The 17955-nt window shown below is 36.5% G+C and overlaps 1 protein-coding gene across 9 annotated transcripts in view; it reads right to left on the reverse strand.

Annotated features, from left to right (window-relative positions):
- LOC121089193 (activating transcription factor 7 interacting protein) overlaps positions 1 to 17955 on the reverse strand; it is a 113757-nt gene that overhangs the window by 14762 nt on the left and 81040 nt on the right. For 6 of the 9 annotated variants that reach the window (XM_040596214.1, XM_040596208.1, XM_040596209.1 and 3 more), the window contains exons 10-11: positions 16366 to 16433; positions 14693 to 14911 (exon numbers count right to left, since the gene is read on the reverse strand). In XM_040596214.1, coding sequence (XP_040452148.1) covers positions 14693 to 14911; positions 16366 to 16433 — 287 coding nt within the window. The remainder of the gene's footprint in view (positions 1 to 14692; positions 14912 to 16365; positions 16434 to 17955) is intronic. The other 3 variants (XM_040596218.1, XM_040596217.1, XM_040596215.1) reach the window with 2 other exon arrangements.

The following is a 17955-nucleotide window of genomic DNA, read 5'->3' on the forward strand; positions in this document are numbered from 1 at the left end:
GAACATTCAGAAGGACAGGACTCAGAACTGACACACTTATTAGAAAGGAACCGATGAAATGAGCAGGAGGAGGAAACTTCAGACAAATTTCCCAGGACTTGAAAACGAGGCAATAACCAAATGACTGTATTGTGGTATCAAATATTAGACTATTTTTAGCTTTGTAAGGAGTAAAAAAACCTGATGACCCATAGCATATTGTTATTTTACAGGTAAATAAGTAAAAATTTGGTGTTACAGAGTATCTTTCAATCATGACTCTTCACATTTCATTCCGGTTGTAATCTGTGCTTTCCTCTATAGTAGTACAACCTTTTGGCAGAACAGTCACCAGGACAACAGTATTACTTATCTTGAGACAGCTCAGCCTAAGTGCCTATAAAGAAACTGACTTCACAGTAATGAAGAAAGCAAGCTACACTGGGACCTGTGTGCTTCTAAAACGTGTCATCAAAAGCCATCAAAAAACTCTCTAGCTCTTCAAAGAATTGTCATCCCTCATCATAAGTTTTAGCATTCTATTATCCTACGTTTGTAACCGTCTCTTTAGAGAGGATATAGGGATCGTTCAAGCTATTGAGAGGACTAAATGTTATAAAACACCCCTAGAGTACCATCAAACAGTATTATCTTCTAAATCAACTGCTGTCCCTTGGCTGTTCAAACTGAAGGGACCAACATTTTCCTTTAGGTGATGGAAAAAATACTGGGGGAGGTCCTATATATTTCTGGGCTTTTAAATGTACTTTCCAGAAAAAAGATCCTGAATTATGTCAATTTCTAGTTCCTTAAGCTTCCTGCAAAAATTAGGGGTCTTCTGGTTTTGTAGAAGAGATGATAATTCATTGTTGAACTGAACTGCTACCAATTTATGGATTAGAGTAAATCAGGTTCCTTAGGAAAATTAAAGGTTGAAAGCCAATATAATTATCACATCTCTTAACAACTAACATGGAAAAAAGCATAATAGTTACCAGCTCCACATGCCTTGTACAAATGCCAATATGATAAAACCTAGGAAGATTACTTGTTTCTCTGTGCAGTCACATGGGGACAGATGCAAAAAGCCTAAGCGCTGAGACTGTCTGCTCTATGACCTTTCATTTGGGTAAAACTAAGCCTTTAAGGAGGTCCTAAAGACAATTCTCACACAGGCAAGGTTTTGAGGAGAAGAAAAAAAGATACGTGATTACTAAATGCAAACAAAAGCTGTCTCCAAATTATCAGTCACTGAATGTGGAATGCCTGACACGACTGATATCCTCATTATGCATTATTACAACCTGATTTCTTCTTGCCTTAAGTTCTGATGCTGCCACTGATGAAATTCTGCTATTAACCTACATGATACACAATTTCAGTAAGAAATATCTAACTACTTATGTTCACAGGCAATAGAAGAGACCTCTATAAGGACTCTATCTTTGCTATACAGAGAAACATCTTTCAGATTTGTTAATCATGGAATTCTGTTGAGCGATTTCTATTTAAAACTTTCCAGCTTCAGTTTTCTTATTATGATGAGCTGATTTACCCACTTGAAGCTTAAGATAAAAGGCCCAATCAAATAATCAATGATTACTTGATTAGCATGAAGTCAAGAGGAATATCATTCCAATTTGATAATCTTCCCAGTCAACAATGTGTATTTTGAAATATGGTGCGCTCTGCCAGCAGAAAGCAGATTGAAAAATGGAGGGGGAGATTTATAAAGAACTGGAAAAAGAAAAAACACTAAGCTATTCATTTATTCCCACTATAAAATACATTAATCTGAGTATAATTTCCTTTCAATTCTTCTTCTGCAGGGACATCTAAATCCTTAGAAAAATACTCTGTATGAGAGCTAACTGTTTTGAATCCCTACTTAACTACACCAGTTGAGAAAGTTCATTGAACTTCCAAGTCAGCAAGTGTCACTGCATGCATTTTTTTTACTTTGGTGTGCCTGGAAGGCCAAAATCTTGAGTTAAACAGGCAACTATGAAACGATACATCAAATCAGCCAACAAGGTCTCATACCTGCACTTCTCAGGAGTGAAGACCAACCTGTAGTTAGCCACACTAATCAATGTTTTCTACTAAACAACCCTGGTAGCAATCTCCTCAACAGGAACTATCTGTAAGTAGTGAAGTTCTTTCCACAGCCCACACTAGAAGTTGCAGATCTGTAGGGCAGCGTCTTGAGTGGTGCTCTGTGGTACATCCCCCGGTCCTGGTTCCAGGGCACACACTCCAGCTAGTCCAAGAAGATGTGGTACTCCACACACAGCACGCCCTGAAGTCCTGACTCCCCAGCCTACCCAGCCAGATCCCCCTAGTTCACCAACCATGCATCTCCCTTGAATGAAATTTAGGAGTACAGGAAAATTTTAAGGGAACTGGAAACACTGAAAACACTGCACCTCGTGTTTCCTAGCTAGGGGTGTGTGGTGTAGGTAGAGTATCCCCCATACAGAACAGACTGCTCATTATGCCTGCCATAAAGGTCAGGATTTTGACTATTCAGAGCATCCACCTACGTTCAACAGGAGGGGGAGTATCCATTGCTATATCCTGTGGTGTTGACACATAGTTTTCAGGTACTTGTATGTATCTGAAATCCAGGAAAGAAAAGAAGATTCAGGAAGAACTGGGAATCAGGTATTAGAAGACTGGTCCATACTACTTTCTCATGGTGAAATTAAGCATCTCCGTGATTTGAGACAGCAGCTTTATCTCCCAGTCCCAGGTGTTTCTGGACCACCTGAATGGTTAAGACCTACAAATGGAACCACTTGGAATTATCCCTTCCAAAAGCAAGTAATATATGGTTTTCAGAAAATCCTGTGCCCAACTCATAAAGAAAATAAAAACACTCCTTTTGAGTATCATGACTATGTTATTCAGAAATTCAGGAGTATTTCAAAGGACTTGTGAAAACTCCAGTTTACAACAGAGCTATGTTTGAGGAAAGGCCAGACAGAAACAACTGCTATTGCTTTTGTAAACAGAAGGTAATGGGATTCTGAGGAGGAGATTGCCATGTCACACATCAGAAGAGAAGATTCAGATGTGTTGCTCTGAGCAAAATTAGAAACCAGCTTAAGAAGACTTGAGCCCTGGTAAAGGCAAAGGGAAGCCTGACGTTTCAGTCATGTATGAACAACAGTCACATTTATGTCAAAAATTGAAATATAAGAACAAGTTTTTCAGCTCCTAGTATCAGATTTCAGCAAGCATCTGGGCAGAAACAGGTAACGGAGGAAAGCAAAGTCAAGGCATTCTGATCTGCTATCAGTTTTCAGCTTTCTCCAAACACAGGAAGCCAACAGCCTGAACCTGCTTCAGCTGATCTCTGCTGAAGAGCAAGATGATGCAATCGTAACATTTTCATCAGCATAGTCACGCTACCGAAATAAAACCATTTAATGAGAACCCAAAACATGCCTGGCGATTTCATTCACATATTGCCTAGCAAGTCTGAGTAACAGAAGACTCAGTCACCATAGAATATCATATAAGCTGGAACAGACACAAAATACCCACAGCAATATAAAGGGATCTCTATTTAAAGATCACAGTTACAAAAAACCCAACGCAAAAAACCCCCATAACCCCCAAAACCACCTTTTCATCATTTGTCAGAACCAGAGCACCAGTGTCCAGTAAGAGCAGAAGTAGCACTTAAATCTGATTATTTACAACAGCATCTAGGTAATTCCAGTAATCAAACAGAAGAAAGTTTATATTGAGATTTAAAAGCAATACAAACTGCCAAACTCCCTTTTCCATCCTCCTTAACTGCTCACAGATCTGAACGTATATGCCTTTAAATTCCAAGTAAGCAGAAATCCTCCAAAATATTGTCATTCACACTGACATTTTGGACCTCTTTTGTCCATAGCTGATGAGGTAACTTTGTGCAACCTGGAAGGAGCAACATCATGAACTGAATCATTTAGTTAACCACAACTGTAGCTGAGCTGCCTTATTTCACATCTTTCTCTGCTTTCACACAGCAGCCAGCAGTGTAACAATCTTAACACAAAACAATGCAACAACAACAAAAATATTTAAAATGGAATAAAAAACCTAAACCTACCAAATACTGCTCTGAAATATCACACTTTTAAAGATAAACACACACAAAAATTTTTTAGGAAGAAAGCAAGAAAAATACAAGACTTCATCTTTTCCTGACTTCCTAATTTTAATACAGCCACATCTTTATTCTTCATCTTGTTGGTGAACTTCCATTTGTAATTAATATGTTCTGCATAAAAACAATGTGTGCTGTTACTGGACATTTCATACTAAAATCTAATGTAGATCCAGCTCTGGAAGATGTATTCCAACTTGGTGTTGAAAGGCAAAACACTAGCTGAAGTAGGGGAAAGAAGAACGGAATGTATGATTAAGAGCAGAAACAAATGTGGGAACAGGAAGCAGGGGAAGGAAAAAAGGCAGCAGGGGAAAAGCAAATAACAGCTAAATGGGCACCAGCATACATATGGAAGGATGGTGTAAGTACTGTAATGCTGCTCTGCTACTCTCACCCGGCACTGCACATTTTTCCTCAAACAGCCAGCCAAGGAGAAGATGGTTTGCATTTACAATCTTGATCTGTTTTGAAAAGTTTGTTCTTAAAGAAAATCTTGAAAGATCTTGAAGAAAAACTGCAGGCCCTCTGCCCCAGCTTCTTCAGTTTGCAAAGTAATGTTCGCACCTACCACATTTACCAATATGTAACTATCCCTGGGCTCTGTCTGTATGCCAAATGCCCCAGGCAAGCATCTCACTTGGCAAGTGTGAAGGAAATGTACTTTAATGCCAAGCATGTAACTTGTGAAAACAGTGACTAAAAGATCCTACAACAGGGGCAAAACCAAAAAAGTAAATCCTCATCCCTTTCAAATATCTGAAGTGAAACCTGCTAAGTCCTGAAACAGAGGCTAAGTCATAACATCTTCTAAACACCACTTAATCAATCAGACCGTAAACTGCTTTATAGTGCATATGGAAGATAAAATAATGAAAAGTATGTTTGATGCAATTATTCATATTTGTGCATTTTTCTCACTTAAATTAGTATTAGAAATTGGTATTTCTGCGTGTTCTAGTAGTTGCAACATTTTTGCTGAAAAGTGACATATAGTACTGATTCTTCTCAGTAATATTTTCAGATTATTTTTAACCATGAAAACTACTAGAAACAGACTTTGTTTGATTTTTGTACATAAAATCTCTATTCATATTACAGTAATTACGCTTCAGTTCCGGGCTTTCTACAGAAGATTGGTAAAAATGACCTATACTCGGAATTTCATGCATTTTCTACTGCACATATTGTAACAACGTAACAGCTGCTTTCTTCCAATCCCAACCACTAAAGTCTTTTTAACAATTAAAGAAAGTGCTGAGAAATAGATGCACTGACAAGTAAGATATACTTATGGGAGGAAGTGCTAGGAAAAATCAGCAATAATACATTTTCCCTTGAGGAAGAAAAGAATGGTACAGTGACTTTCTAGAACCAATGCCATACGGGTATTAGAGAAATTTAAAAAAGAAGTGTAATAGAAAAAAGTTCTTAGAGGTAATAAAAATCCTGGAACTTGTTAAAAGTGCATAAACACAGTGAACAGGGTCACCTGAATCTGAAGTCACAGTGAAGATTTGCAGTAAAACTAATGTAAAGGCTTTATAATTAAGAACGAACTTTCTTCTTTTGGAAGACTGTCATTATGTCCCATATGTCACTGACTTCAATATCGAATAATTATTCCACACACTAGTCAACATTAAATTAATAAAAGAAAAACCAGAAAGGAATCAGCCTCTTAATAAAATAAAGAGCTGTCTCTGGTGTTGAAGTGACTCTGAAGCAGTTTACTCGTCTGCCTCTGGGAAAGTAGGGAGATTGAGACCAGCTACTATCTTTTTATGTTTTTCCATGCACTGAGACCATTTTACACTGTTGTAAAACACCCTGTACTAGAGAAAGAATATCATCTTAGTTTTGCTATCAAGCAATGTTTTCAGATCAGCACTGCTGCGATTAGGTTGATGTATAATTTGTAATTTTGAAAAGAAAGAGAAAGAAAAAAGGGTTGGGGATGATGGGAGGAAAAAAAGCTAGTCCAATTCCATGAGGAAAACAAATACAAGCAAAGAGACTGAATTTAAAGGCCAAAGCACATACAGTAGACATCATGTTGAGAAAAGGAGGTCTCTCCCACTATAACTAAAATTTTGAAATTTCACACAGGAAGTAGTAGTTACATCACCACAGCATATACATGTCAACAGCAAACTACTGAACAAAATTGGGAAGGAAATCTCTAAAACTCAAACTGAACAGCAAATGTTACCTGTTACATCATTTTGTGTAACAGCACACATACACCAACACACACATGTATTCTACCAACATGAAAAACCAAAAGGTGTATGTCGGTATTTTGGAGAAAGTTCTGAGTATGCTCTTCTCTATTCATATATAATACATACAATTAAAAAAAAAGGGTTTGGTATTATATAACGCCATGGTTCAGTTCATCACATAGAGATAGCAATGCTATTCATTGTAATGCCACCTGCTTTTCAAAAAGGCAAATTTCAGTATGTAGAAGTGACAAATGAAGTGTGTGTGGGGAAATGCAACAAAAAATACAGTGCAAAATAAAAATTAGTTCCTGGGTAGTAAAGATCAAAATTCTGAAGATCATGTGCAGTACAATGACACAGTGCAGACAATTTTATTATTAACAGTTTCTACAGCATCAAAACAGAAACAATTCTGGGGGTTGTAAAACAGACAGTCCATGAAGGATCACACCACCACAATCATACATGACGCACCAAGGCGTTATATAATAGCAAAATTGATATTAAATTATGGAAAGCAATGTTAAAAAAATGTTCTGGGAATGGGGTGTGTTTGGGGAGGGTAGTGATATTGTGTTTGTATGCATAATTATAAGGCCCATATTGTGTTTTTAGTCACCCATACACAGAACTACAAATTTCAAGCAGTCTAAGCAGCTATGGAAAAAAATTTTTTGAACACATTTTTGAGTATATTCCAGTCATTAACTGCCTTAATGTCAGACTTATCACTCCTCAACAGTTATTTTTTTTCCAATGCAGTAAATCCCACAGAATTGAAATAATTATCCCAGCCTTGAAAAGCCGTCATGAAAATTTATTTGAACACGTACCAAATGTATTTGCCATGTCTTAGCACAATAAAAATGAAAACATTAATGCAATAAAGTTAGAGGTTTACCAAGATCATAGTTTGCACAAGCAAAATTTCACAGGGCTGCAATATATGTTTTGCTAAGTGTGTGATTGCATACTTGTATTACACTCAAACACTATTAACAGACATTTTACGTATTGCATTTACAAGATTGCTCTGTTCCACTTATCCTTAACTGGTACCGTGCAACACTTCCTACAGAACAAGAACAATACAAGCATGGGAAAAAAAAAAAGAATAACCAGTCTTAGTAATCCCTATGTATTATATACCCTCTCATTACTTTAGTACAAAGAGTAGATATTGGCTCTGCTACCCCTATTAGTAAGATTCATAAATTCAGAAGTCTATCAAGAGATTCGTGTTTAGGCTCCACCAATCATAATTCCAACTAAAAGCTATAAAGAAACATGATAAAATGCCTGAAGTATTTATCTACTGCTGTGATTTTGTTTTTCCTCAAACAGCTGAAAGGGTATATAATAAACATACATACATGCATGCACACACATGTACATCTACTGGTTTTTACTCTTAAGGTGAGACATATACCTTGTTTCCCCAAAGCCCACTGACAGTTTCCCAACAGTATTATGTGGGATGCCCATCTTGGATGATGGAAGATCATCTTATTAATCAGCAAATATATTTATATTCCTTTCCTAATTAGTTTAATGTAGCTTTTAAAAGCTATTATCCACATCTGGTGTTATGACATCATCAGATTGTTTTAGTATTCCTTTCCAATTTTTTGCTCCAAATGACAAATTGAAGCCTACAAAACACAAGTATATTTACTTACTGAAAGCTGCTCATAGTAACTGGAAGTGGTTTAGGTAACATAAATAAGCTCTCAGGGACAGCCAAATCACTTTAGAGGTCATACAAGAATGGATTCACTTGAATTTTGTTCCTTACAACAACTACCCAATTCAGCTATGTGATGTCCTGTTGGGAATTCTTCAGATTATTATTATTTTTTTTAATTTATCTTTTAAACTGTCCTCCTGCTAACATCTTTGTAATTTAGATTTACAATTAGTCTCAGGCAAAGGTTCCACCTCACGGATGACAGCTAGTTGCATTTTAAACAGCACAAACATAACCCCAGGGTCAGAGACAAAAATCAAGTAGCCCATTTTACATATATAATTATGCATGTTTATTTTCAGTGACAAAACCATGAAATGCAAGGAAACATATTAATCAAGAATGCTTCAACAACATAGACTTAATAGCTGCTTATAAATTGTAGGCTGACATACCCACTTTGTTCACATTGTTTCCCAACAGACAGTCACAAAGTTTATTACACATTACAAAGTAAAGGGATAGGAGTTTTAAGTGTACTTGATTAACATTTTACCAGACGAATTTCCAAGTCAGCAAAATAGCTTCAGTTAAACTGTAGTTCAACCAAACAAATCAAGGCATGTCAGAAAATGAGAAATGGATACAACACTGGTGGATTTACTTTTTTTTTTTAAAAAAAAACTAGTATTAGCTGAAAAGGCAAAACGCACAGATGAAATTTAGACTGAAAAAAGATTTACTCTGTAAGAGCATAAGGCGCACCTGGAGTGGGGAACAGGGAAAAAAATACTATTCACCTGACCTGGTGTTTTAGTAAATATAATGTAATCATTCTTGAACAGATTGACTTTATGCCAGCCATTTTTAACACATCCAACCCCATTCAAATGTGTTCAGTTATTTTATGTCACAACGTAATAAAAATTGCTTTCATAGAGTCTCTCGGTATACCATAGCTATATTTATATATCATATATAATATATATAGATCCTGTATCTATAACTGGGATTCATAATAAAATACTTAAAAACCATTCTAAAGATCTGTTATATAATTAAAAACACCTTTGCCTCTGTAACAGTAATATTTACCCCAACACATTAAAATTCCTTGTCATGTCTTCAGAAATGCAATTCTAGGACCCGAGGCACTGGAATGGCTATTGGTAAAATGACTGGGATTGAATAATAAACCTTAAATTTCTGTGTATGCAGAAAAAAGCTGAAGTTGAGAGACTAACACAAACATAGCAAGATGTCCCCTCCTGCATCCCTGTAGCCATTCCTTCTGGAGCAAGAAGCAGAGGAAGGCTGAAAAAGGAGAAGCAGTCATACAGCAAAATCATATGTCCAAGCTGCTTACTGAAAACTTTGAACATACTGATCTAAACAATATACAACTATTTAGAAGCTGTATAGTTCAGGATAACCCAAGAGATGTACCAGACTAAAACCACAACAAAACCAAGACAACATTAAGTTTCAAAGCAATCTTCCAGTGCCTTCAGTTACTTGACACCGTGCACAATGGAGCTCTTCAGGGTCACAGAGAAGGTGCACATAGTATAAACATTTACCCTTCCAGATCCCCCACACTGTAGATCACAGTACCTTATGGTGGGGATGAATTACTTAAATAGCAATAAAAGAATTTAAAAAATAATTAACATACCATAAGATACTGTGCCAACTTCATAAAAATAAAAAGTAATTAGGGTACTCCTTGAAGTAAAAGCAGAGATTTCCAAACTTACCAGGAAAAAGCACAGAAAATACAAGTTCTAGATTTACAGCACCAATATCAAAGCTTCACTATGAAAATTAGATGCCAAGCTGGTTGTATTATATTAGGTTCCAGTCATTCCCCACTGTTTTCAGAGTAATCTCCATCAAGAGAAATGGAATTTAATCAATGTATGGTAGTCATTAATGAAAAAATTAGTTTAGTTGACTTAGTTAAGGCTAAGTACTGGTGGTTGGGTTTTTTCTCCCCAACTGAAATGGACCATTTTAGGAAAAGATCTAAACAGAAAAATCAAAAGTGACAGATGATAGATTTCTTTCAAAGTGTATTTGTTTTATTCAGATTTTTGAAGTGAATTTTAAATGATTAACAAGTTTGTGTTAAGTTTACAGCTTAAATCTAAATTGAAGTTTAGACAAACAGTTTGTCTTAACTGTTTAACCAACTTAACCTGCTGGTTCACCAACATGCCTTACCTATAGTGGAAAGAGGAAAAAAACAAAACCACACTCAGAAACTCAGTTATCCTGCTGTTTGAAGTTCTCTGCTTATACTGCCACTAAGGAGTCCAACGCATGTCCATTTTGGTAGAATTCATAATATTCATACAGCATAATGTGTACTGCAATGAACAGGACTGACTTGAAATCTTATTTCACAGTTTAAAAAATAAAAAAAAAAAGAAAAAAGGAGGAAAAAAAGGGCAAAAGACCCCCTGCTCCCCATATTACCGTACACATAACCAAAGCTGACTTTACAAAAGCAGCAAAACACCCATTCTGCTTGCCTGCTTCAGCACTTCTAGAAAGAAAATACGTGTAGGAAAGAGTCATTTAACACTTTGGGTGGGAGTGGGAACAGGAGAAAGATTTTTTGGTTCTGGAAGGTTAGAAATATGTTCTATTGATTACAATTAATCAGATATTAGCAGAAAGCTTAGTGAACACTGACTCCAGCTCCTGTGAAGCAGTAACACTTCCAGCCCACACCAGGAATGCTTTTTTCTCATTTTCAAAAAAAAATGCCTCCCATACAAAAATAAATAGGTAGTAATACTGCAGTCAGTAGCTTTGAAGTATCAGGTTCAAAATGAAGGTGAAGGTCGTAAGAGAACATTGTATAAATGGTGCCAACAGAAGTAGAATTTAACAAATGAGAAGCCAAAAATACCCTATCATGAGCCAACAGAATGAAATTCAAGTTAAAAGCCAAATGATAATTAAAAAGCATCAGGGACATGCCCAGATTGGCCAAAAGAGTCCTTTTTTCCATTTAAATCACCAACTAGATTTGCATTAAGGAATGAAACAATTAGCAATATGCTATTGCACTAAGTCACCTAGATGCAGCTGGGACCACAGCAGGGCATGCTCTGGTCCCAAGTATGCAGCAAGAGGCAACAAAATAGAATCATCTTCTGGCAAAATACTTTTCTTGTTTCTGCAGGATAAATGTTCAATGCCAGTATGCCTGAACAAGCAATCACCTGAGATGAAGACGGGACTATTTTGTGGAGTTTGGAATAAATCTCTTCAAATGAGAAATTAAATTTGCCAGTCTGGCTGAATTCTGAATTCTATAAATCCTGAAATTTGGAAAACTACATTACTTTAAAATATCCTAGAATAAGTTACTGCATAGTTCTCCTGTATTTTGAGAACTTCTGCCCTTTGTTTTTTTCAATTTTTCTTCTTTATAGCTGTTAGAAAGGATTACTTTCTTTACCATTTCCATTTGATTTACTCTAGGCTTGACAAAGTGATAATCCTGGATCCATGATTTCCTTCCTGTAGTCATCAATGTTGTAATTTAATGCTGCAACTAAGAAATTACAGGATTGTGCAGAATTAATTTTTATATTAACGATTCTATCTGATCAACTACCTCAATCATCATATCAGCAAATAAAAACCTGTAAACACAATATGTACGATGAATATAGCACTTTCAAATCCTTTTAATCGTTAACATGATTCATCAAAAAATGGAACACTGCGCTCGTCTCACACTTTGGAAAATTGATGCAGTAAGTATGAATAACCTACCCAAGGCCACAAAGGTAAACATTATCAGCCAAGATCAAAACTAAAGTTCAGGCATCAAGTCCTCTGTTCAGACTATAACAAAGTGATAAATCTCATTCATTATTTGAAAGCCTTTCCCAGCAAGGAAGTCCTCCACAGAATTAAAGAGTTTATCACTGTCCACTTTTTATTTCAGCTGGGATTTTTCTCTATTTTGTCCACTGCTGAGCAACATGAACACTTCCAGTGAAGTCCTTAGTGTGACAAACTGTGTGTGTGTGGACATGTGTGTACACACACATGCACACAGATTTCAAAAAGACAAAGCCATTCTTATTTTTTTTTAATTAATATAATGGAAAACAGGTTTAAATACTACACTCTTTCTTCTTCCAAAGTGGACCTACCATAATTTGTGATTTGATGACCAGTTTTCCATTTTTATTTACAGGAAGATACTCGATTTGTCAGAATCTGACAAAAATTATGGCACAGAATAGCAGACAAACTAGGTTGTTCTGTTTTTTTTTCATTAAAGAACCTTTAAAACTACAGTCTCATTTCTCTAACAAAATTCACATCTACTATCCTGAGAAATTCTGATCTGTAAAAATCTCCTATGGAAAATGTAGTGATAGGATCAGTTTACTACAGGGAACTAATCTGAAGAAGTTAAAGCTCAAAATATTTGGATCGGGTTTGGTGTGGAAGAACTGGATATGCTGCTTGTGAATCATACTATACTGACAAAGACTATACTGCAAAGACAACGTGAAATGTAATGGAAAGGGTAGGTGAGAGGAAATACAAAAAAATCCTCTCACAAGCTAAGAACATACAGAGACAACACTTCAACTCTAATTACTTGCCATTTAAGCAAGAAACCTGTCCTCAACTCTTTTGAGAACATTTTCCCCATTTCGTGCACAACTGGAGACCCCAATTTTAATATAATTTGTATCAACTAGTGCCTTTGGAGAACAGAATGACTAAAATCTTAGCCAGAAATATTAGATAGGAAAAGGAAAGACCTGCAATAAAAATTTGTAGCTCACAGAAAGAATCAATTTAGAAGAACGTTTGAGAAAAACAACCAAACAAAAAAAGGCACAATTCTCTGGTAGGTCCGATAATAATTTGAACAGAGAGGGTGACAGCAGTCAAGCAATTCCAGGTGTTTTCATGCATATGTATGTATTTGTAGTGTATCTGCGTATTTCATTCAGCTTCTACTTTCTCCGTGCTCTTTAGTAATCAAGTATTTGATTTGTAGGATGCTACATTAGTGCCAGCAGGCACAGAATGTTATAATAAACACACTCTTCACAAAATATAAAAGCCATGCACTCAGTGAAGAAAGCATAGCTCTTCAGCTAAGTGGAAATCAATATCTTTCTTTAATTTTTTTTAAAATAGCTCTGCACAGCCACTTGGAGAGTCCCAGCTGCCACAGTGTCATACAAACTCCAAGCCCTACTCTGTTTAAGTTTCTGTTCCATAGCTCACTTCAGGAGTGTGAACAGGATACTTCTTGCTGAACTAGACCATTAAGAAATTTTCTTAGTAGACCAAGTGAAAAAACAAATCTGTTAATTTTTCCATTTTAGCAATTCATTTGAAATCAGTTCCATTACAGAAGCATCAGGTCATTGGTTCCTGTTTTATCACCCGCTTTATAAAGACAGGTTCATTACAACAGCCTTGAAGGGGACTGGCAGTTAGGCTCCCACTGGCCGTGTTCTTGGGGATAAACACCTTGGAACTGTGGTTCACCGGGACAGGGCTTTTGAAATTCAGAGCTGGGTGTCCCTCAGGGACTAAAGTCACACAATTAGTGCCAGGTGGCACCACAGATTTCTTAGGGAATAAAATTTTGCTTTGTTCTAGAACAACATGGTTTATAGAAGAGGTGGAGGCACCAGATAGTGATTCTTTTATCACTTCATTTGGGATCTTGCTATATAGGTAATTGGGGGTGTTATTCTCCATTGTATCTGACCAAGCCCTGTAGCGTACTTCTGCAGCTCCCCAGTAGTGTCTAATAGCAGACTCTGAGCGATGGCCTGTCACTGCCATTATTTCTCTAGGCCCCAGTCCTGCTTCACACAGTAGCTGGATGGTGGTAGTTCGGAGAGAATGATTGGTGTATCGTTGAGAGAGCCTGGCTGCCACACTTATCCTGGGCATCATGGTACCTAAGTAGTTCACACCCATCGGTTCTCTTTTGTACCAGACAGGCTGTTCTTGCATTTGCTCTGACGTTAGCTTTAAAGGATGCAGGTAAAAGGCAGGGGGCTCCGGAGGCAACTTAGACAAATAAAGCTCCAGGGATAAAACAGGACAGTTTGGGTCCCCTGGCATATCATACATTTTACCCATTTTATGAGGATCTTCTCCATTTTTTCCTTTGCCAGGATACCTAAACATAGCATATCGACGCCCATTCTTGTCCTTCTCAACAACAAAAGCATCTGGAGCCAGATCTCTTAAAATTTCCCTCCCTCGTTTGGCAAAATGCAACTGCAAATCAAACCACACCTTGTTGACGAGCGCCAGTGGACTGTGCAATCCCAGCACACCAGACTGTTTAATCTTACGTAAGTCCTCAGCAGCTATAGGAGGATGGTGGTGAGTCTCATCCTTTCCCTGCATGCGTAGCATCTTCAGCACGCTCACAAATACCATGTTTGCACTAGCAAACTCTTTGTCCTTCATTAAGCAAATCTGACGATTATAAGGTGGCATTTTGAGATGCCGGTTTAAGCCAGCACGCATGGACTTGTAGCTTGCCACACTGTAGGTATTCCCATCGTGATTCCTTATTGTATAATAAAACTCTCTTAAGATATCATTGAGTTCACTTACTGGGACCAATTCAAAGCTAGGATCCTTGCCATTTTTGGCCAGCCATTGTTTTAATAGGTTAGCTGCCCAGCCAGTCTGCTTGTGGGTGTTTTTGATGCTCTTAGCATCCTCTTCCTCTTCCTCCAAGCCAAAAAGGACATCCTCGGGGAAGTTAAAATTCGTCTGTGCTGCTTCTACTGCTTCTTTATTTTCTGATGAAGTCTCTTCCTGTTTCAACTGCTTTTTGAAACAATTGATCAAAGTTGTACCATCAAATATGCCACAGGTATACGGCACACAGCGAACTACTTTTTGATCTGAGAGCTGTGAAGTGCGGAGTAATACATAATATTTTGGATTTTACATAACAAAAAGCAGGTGGCATTAACTGGATTTTTCATATGATATGGCATGACAATTCCATACCTCACTAGCCAATTAAAATGCATCAGGTCCTTCTTTATTAACCATGGCATTACACATGCTTTAACTGATTTGACTTAAAGCAAACCTAGAAACATATGCTGTAACAGAAGACTGAAAACCGGAAAGCATCATGTGTCTTTTATTTCCCTCCTCCTTGCTCACCTTCCATTGCTAAGTACCGCTATCACACACAATCATGTTTTTCCAAAATCTTTTCCGGGTTTCAGGCTCTACCGAAGAAGAAAAATCCCAAAATACGCATCCTATACTGAAAATTAGATCTTAAAACTGTACATCTGTCATACATTCTGGTACTGAATTTCCTATATATCAAGTACTGACAAATGTTTTAATAGCTATAATCCACAGGTATCTTTGAAAAATGAAGTTCCAAACGGCCATTCTTTATGAAATGCCTTAATAAATAGGTAGAGTGAAGCATAGTTTAGACTCTGCAATACTGGTTATCTTTACCAGACTATTTCCGTGACAGGTGAAAGACAGAATCTTGTCCAGTATGTTTTCTTCTTGCTTTAAAATACAATTCAGATTTAACTGTACCTTGAAACGCTATTAAATATTGAAATTTTGGCTAGAAGAAATTAGTTTTTTTCTCCTTAATAAAATGACTGCCAGTTAACAGCAATGTAAGTATGAGGCGCTTTGTGAAATATCTGTACGCAGAAAGAAAATTTATTATAATAATTATAAATAGTTTAATTTCAAAGCAAGTGCAACAAATTTTAGAAGAGCAATCCAGAAGTAATGCAAGTTCTCTTTTATCATGAAGTAGTTATTCCTGTAGAAAGTTTCTTTTCCTTTTCTTTTTTCTATGACATACGGCAAAGCAATATTAGAACTCAAATACTTCTTAACTTCTGGATTAGTGTGGAAATGAGAGCACTGCAATAATTTACAAAATATTTGTACAGCTTTAAGTTTGAGCCCTTCAGACAAAAACTGGGCAGAATTTTCTTTTGTACGTTTGCTCTGTTTTATCAGACAAGTTTTTAGGGTGCTCCCGAATTACTAACACATCTGCTTACACAAACCCCATCAGAAAACTTCTGAAAAGACTATCAGAAGCTCACGCTTCAAGTAATACTCTGGATCAGAGGAAGAAGAAAAATACAAATGGACAGAAACTAGAAAGGATGGCACAAAAAAAAGAAACTAAAATTGTTTCATTATGAGCAATAAAGGTAAAGACCTTTTCTCCTGTGGATTGTAACTTTAGAATTTTATATAGAAAAAAATCAGCAACCTACCTGTGTTGTTCCCTCAGCAGTTCGCTTGTTTGCCGAAGTATCTGTTGGTAGCTTGCTTGTCTGGTTTTCTGAGGGGTCAAGAAATTGTTCATTTGCAGTATCTAATCAGTACTTAATACTGCTATCCACTGTACAAATTTGGAGCCAATATTCAAAATTGTTTGATACTAAACATTCAGTATGTGGCACATTTAACATTTTTCAGCCCTAATTTTCAATTGTAAGTATTCAAAAGCTTGATTACTATAATTTTTCAGAGGGAACAGACAATACAGAAAACCAAAACAGCACTTTCCAGCCTAGAAGCAGTGTACGTTCCCTTCCTTGAAAGAATACAGTGTATTCAAAATACTTTATGATCACTTTCCTTGCCTATCTGAGGACAAAGCGTAACTTCAACCTCTCCTCCCTATGTAAGCTGACAAGATATTAAATTGAAAAATATTAAAATTTTTCAACATTTTTGTACAAAGAATTGACTGAACAATGGATCGTTAAACAGACTGCAAAATACGTAACTGAGAATTTATCCAGACAGACTGAGTATATTTATTAGCTCAGTCACATATCTAAACTAGCAGTTTAAACAGAAGTTGCTTGAATATTTGATGTAGACATCTAAATCCAAATTCTCTGTTCTCACTTCAGTTTAACCAGAGCTTATGAGCAACAGTGCTGGCTCAAAAGCAGTGTTTCAAAATTCTGATGAGAAAACCACTAGGGTATACACTAAGGCTACGTGGACTGCATAAAATGAGGCACATTTTTTAGATGCACATAGGCCCTTCCTTTGGTCACTGTGCCTCATGTGTCACAACCCTTTTTATGTTTTGTTAAATGATTATATTAGCTTTAGAGCTAAAAATCAATATAAAGCTGTCCAACTCTACAGAAGACATTTTAAAACAGGTAACTTAGAAATCGGAAGGAGAAATAAAACTAGTTTCGATGTCAAGCTCTGCTTCAGTTCATTTTAACATTACATTGTGCCAGTGAGAAACTTGCTGTAATTCCGATTCACTTAGAAACCTCAAGGACCTCTTAGAAAAAAATTTTCAAGATATGTACAATCAGAAATGCAGAAAATCATCACGGCATGGCCAAAGATGGAAAGAAAGTATTTTAAAATAGTTAAGTCTCGATACTGTTATTTGAACATTCATTGTGTTCAGAGACTTAATTTTAAGTACAATAAATGTACTACTTTGGGATTAGGTTAGTATTCAGTTGCGTTTTGCTCTCATTTTATTTACTTTTAAGCATTATGAAAAAAAAGTTAGTGATTATACTTTCCTTTCAGTATGTCTTTGCTTAGCAAGGCAGTCACATTATTTTGAGAGACTGTATTAAAGATAAATGCCAAATTGTTAATGGTAAAATAGGAGTTTCTGACTTCGTGCTAGGAATTATATAAATAAAGTTCTAAATAAAACAAAAGCTTACAAAGCCACACTGCTGACTCCTTCTAAGGAGAGATTATTTTCAACAATGGCTGAGACACATCTATGACAGATGATTTTGATCTTGACAATTTCAACAGAAAGGCAACGCAGGAGAAACATATCAGTAAAATAAGCTCACAGATTTCCA

The sequence above is a fragment of the Falco naumanni genome, chromosome 5 (assembly GCF_017639655.2).
Source record: "Falco naumanni isolate bFalNau1 chromosome 5, bFalNau1.pat, whole genome shotgun sequence".
NCBI classification, from domain to species: domain Eukaryota; kingdom Metazoa; phylum Chordata; class Aves; order Falconiformes; family Falconidae; genus Falco; species Falco naumanni.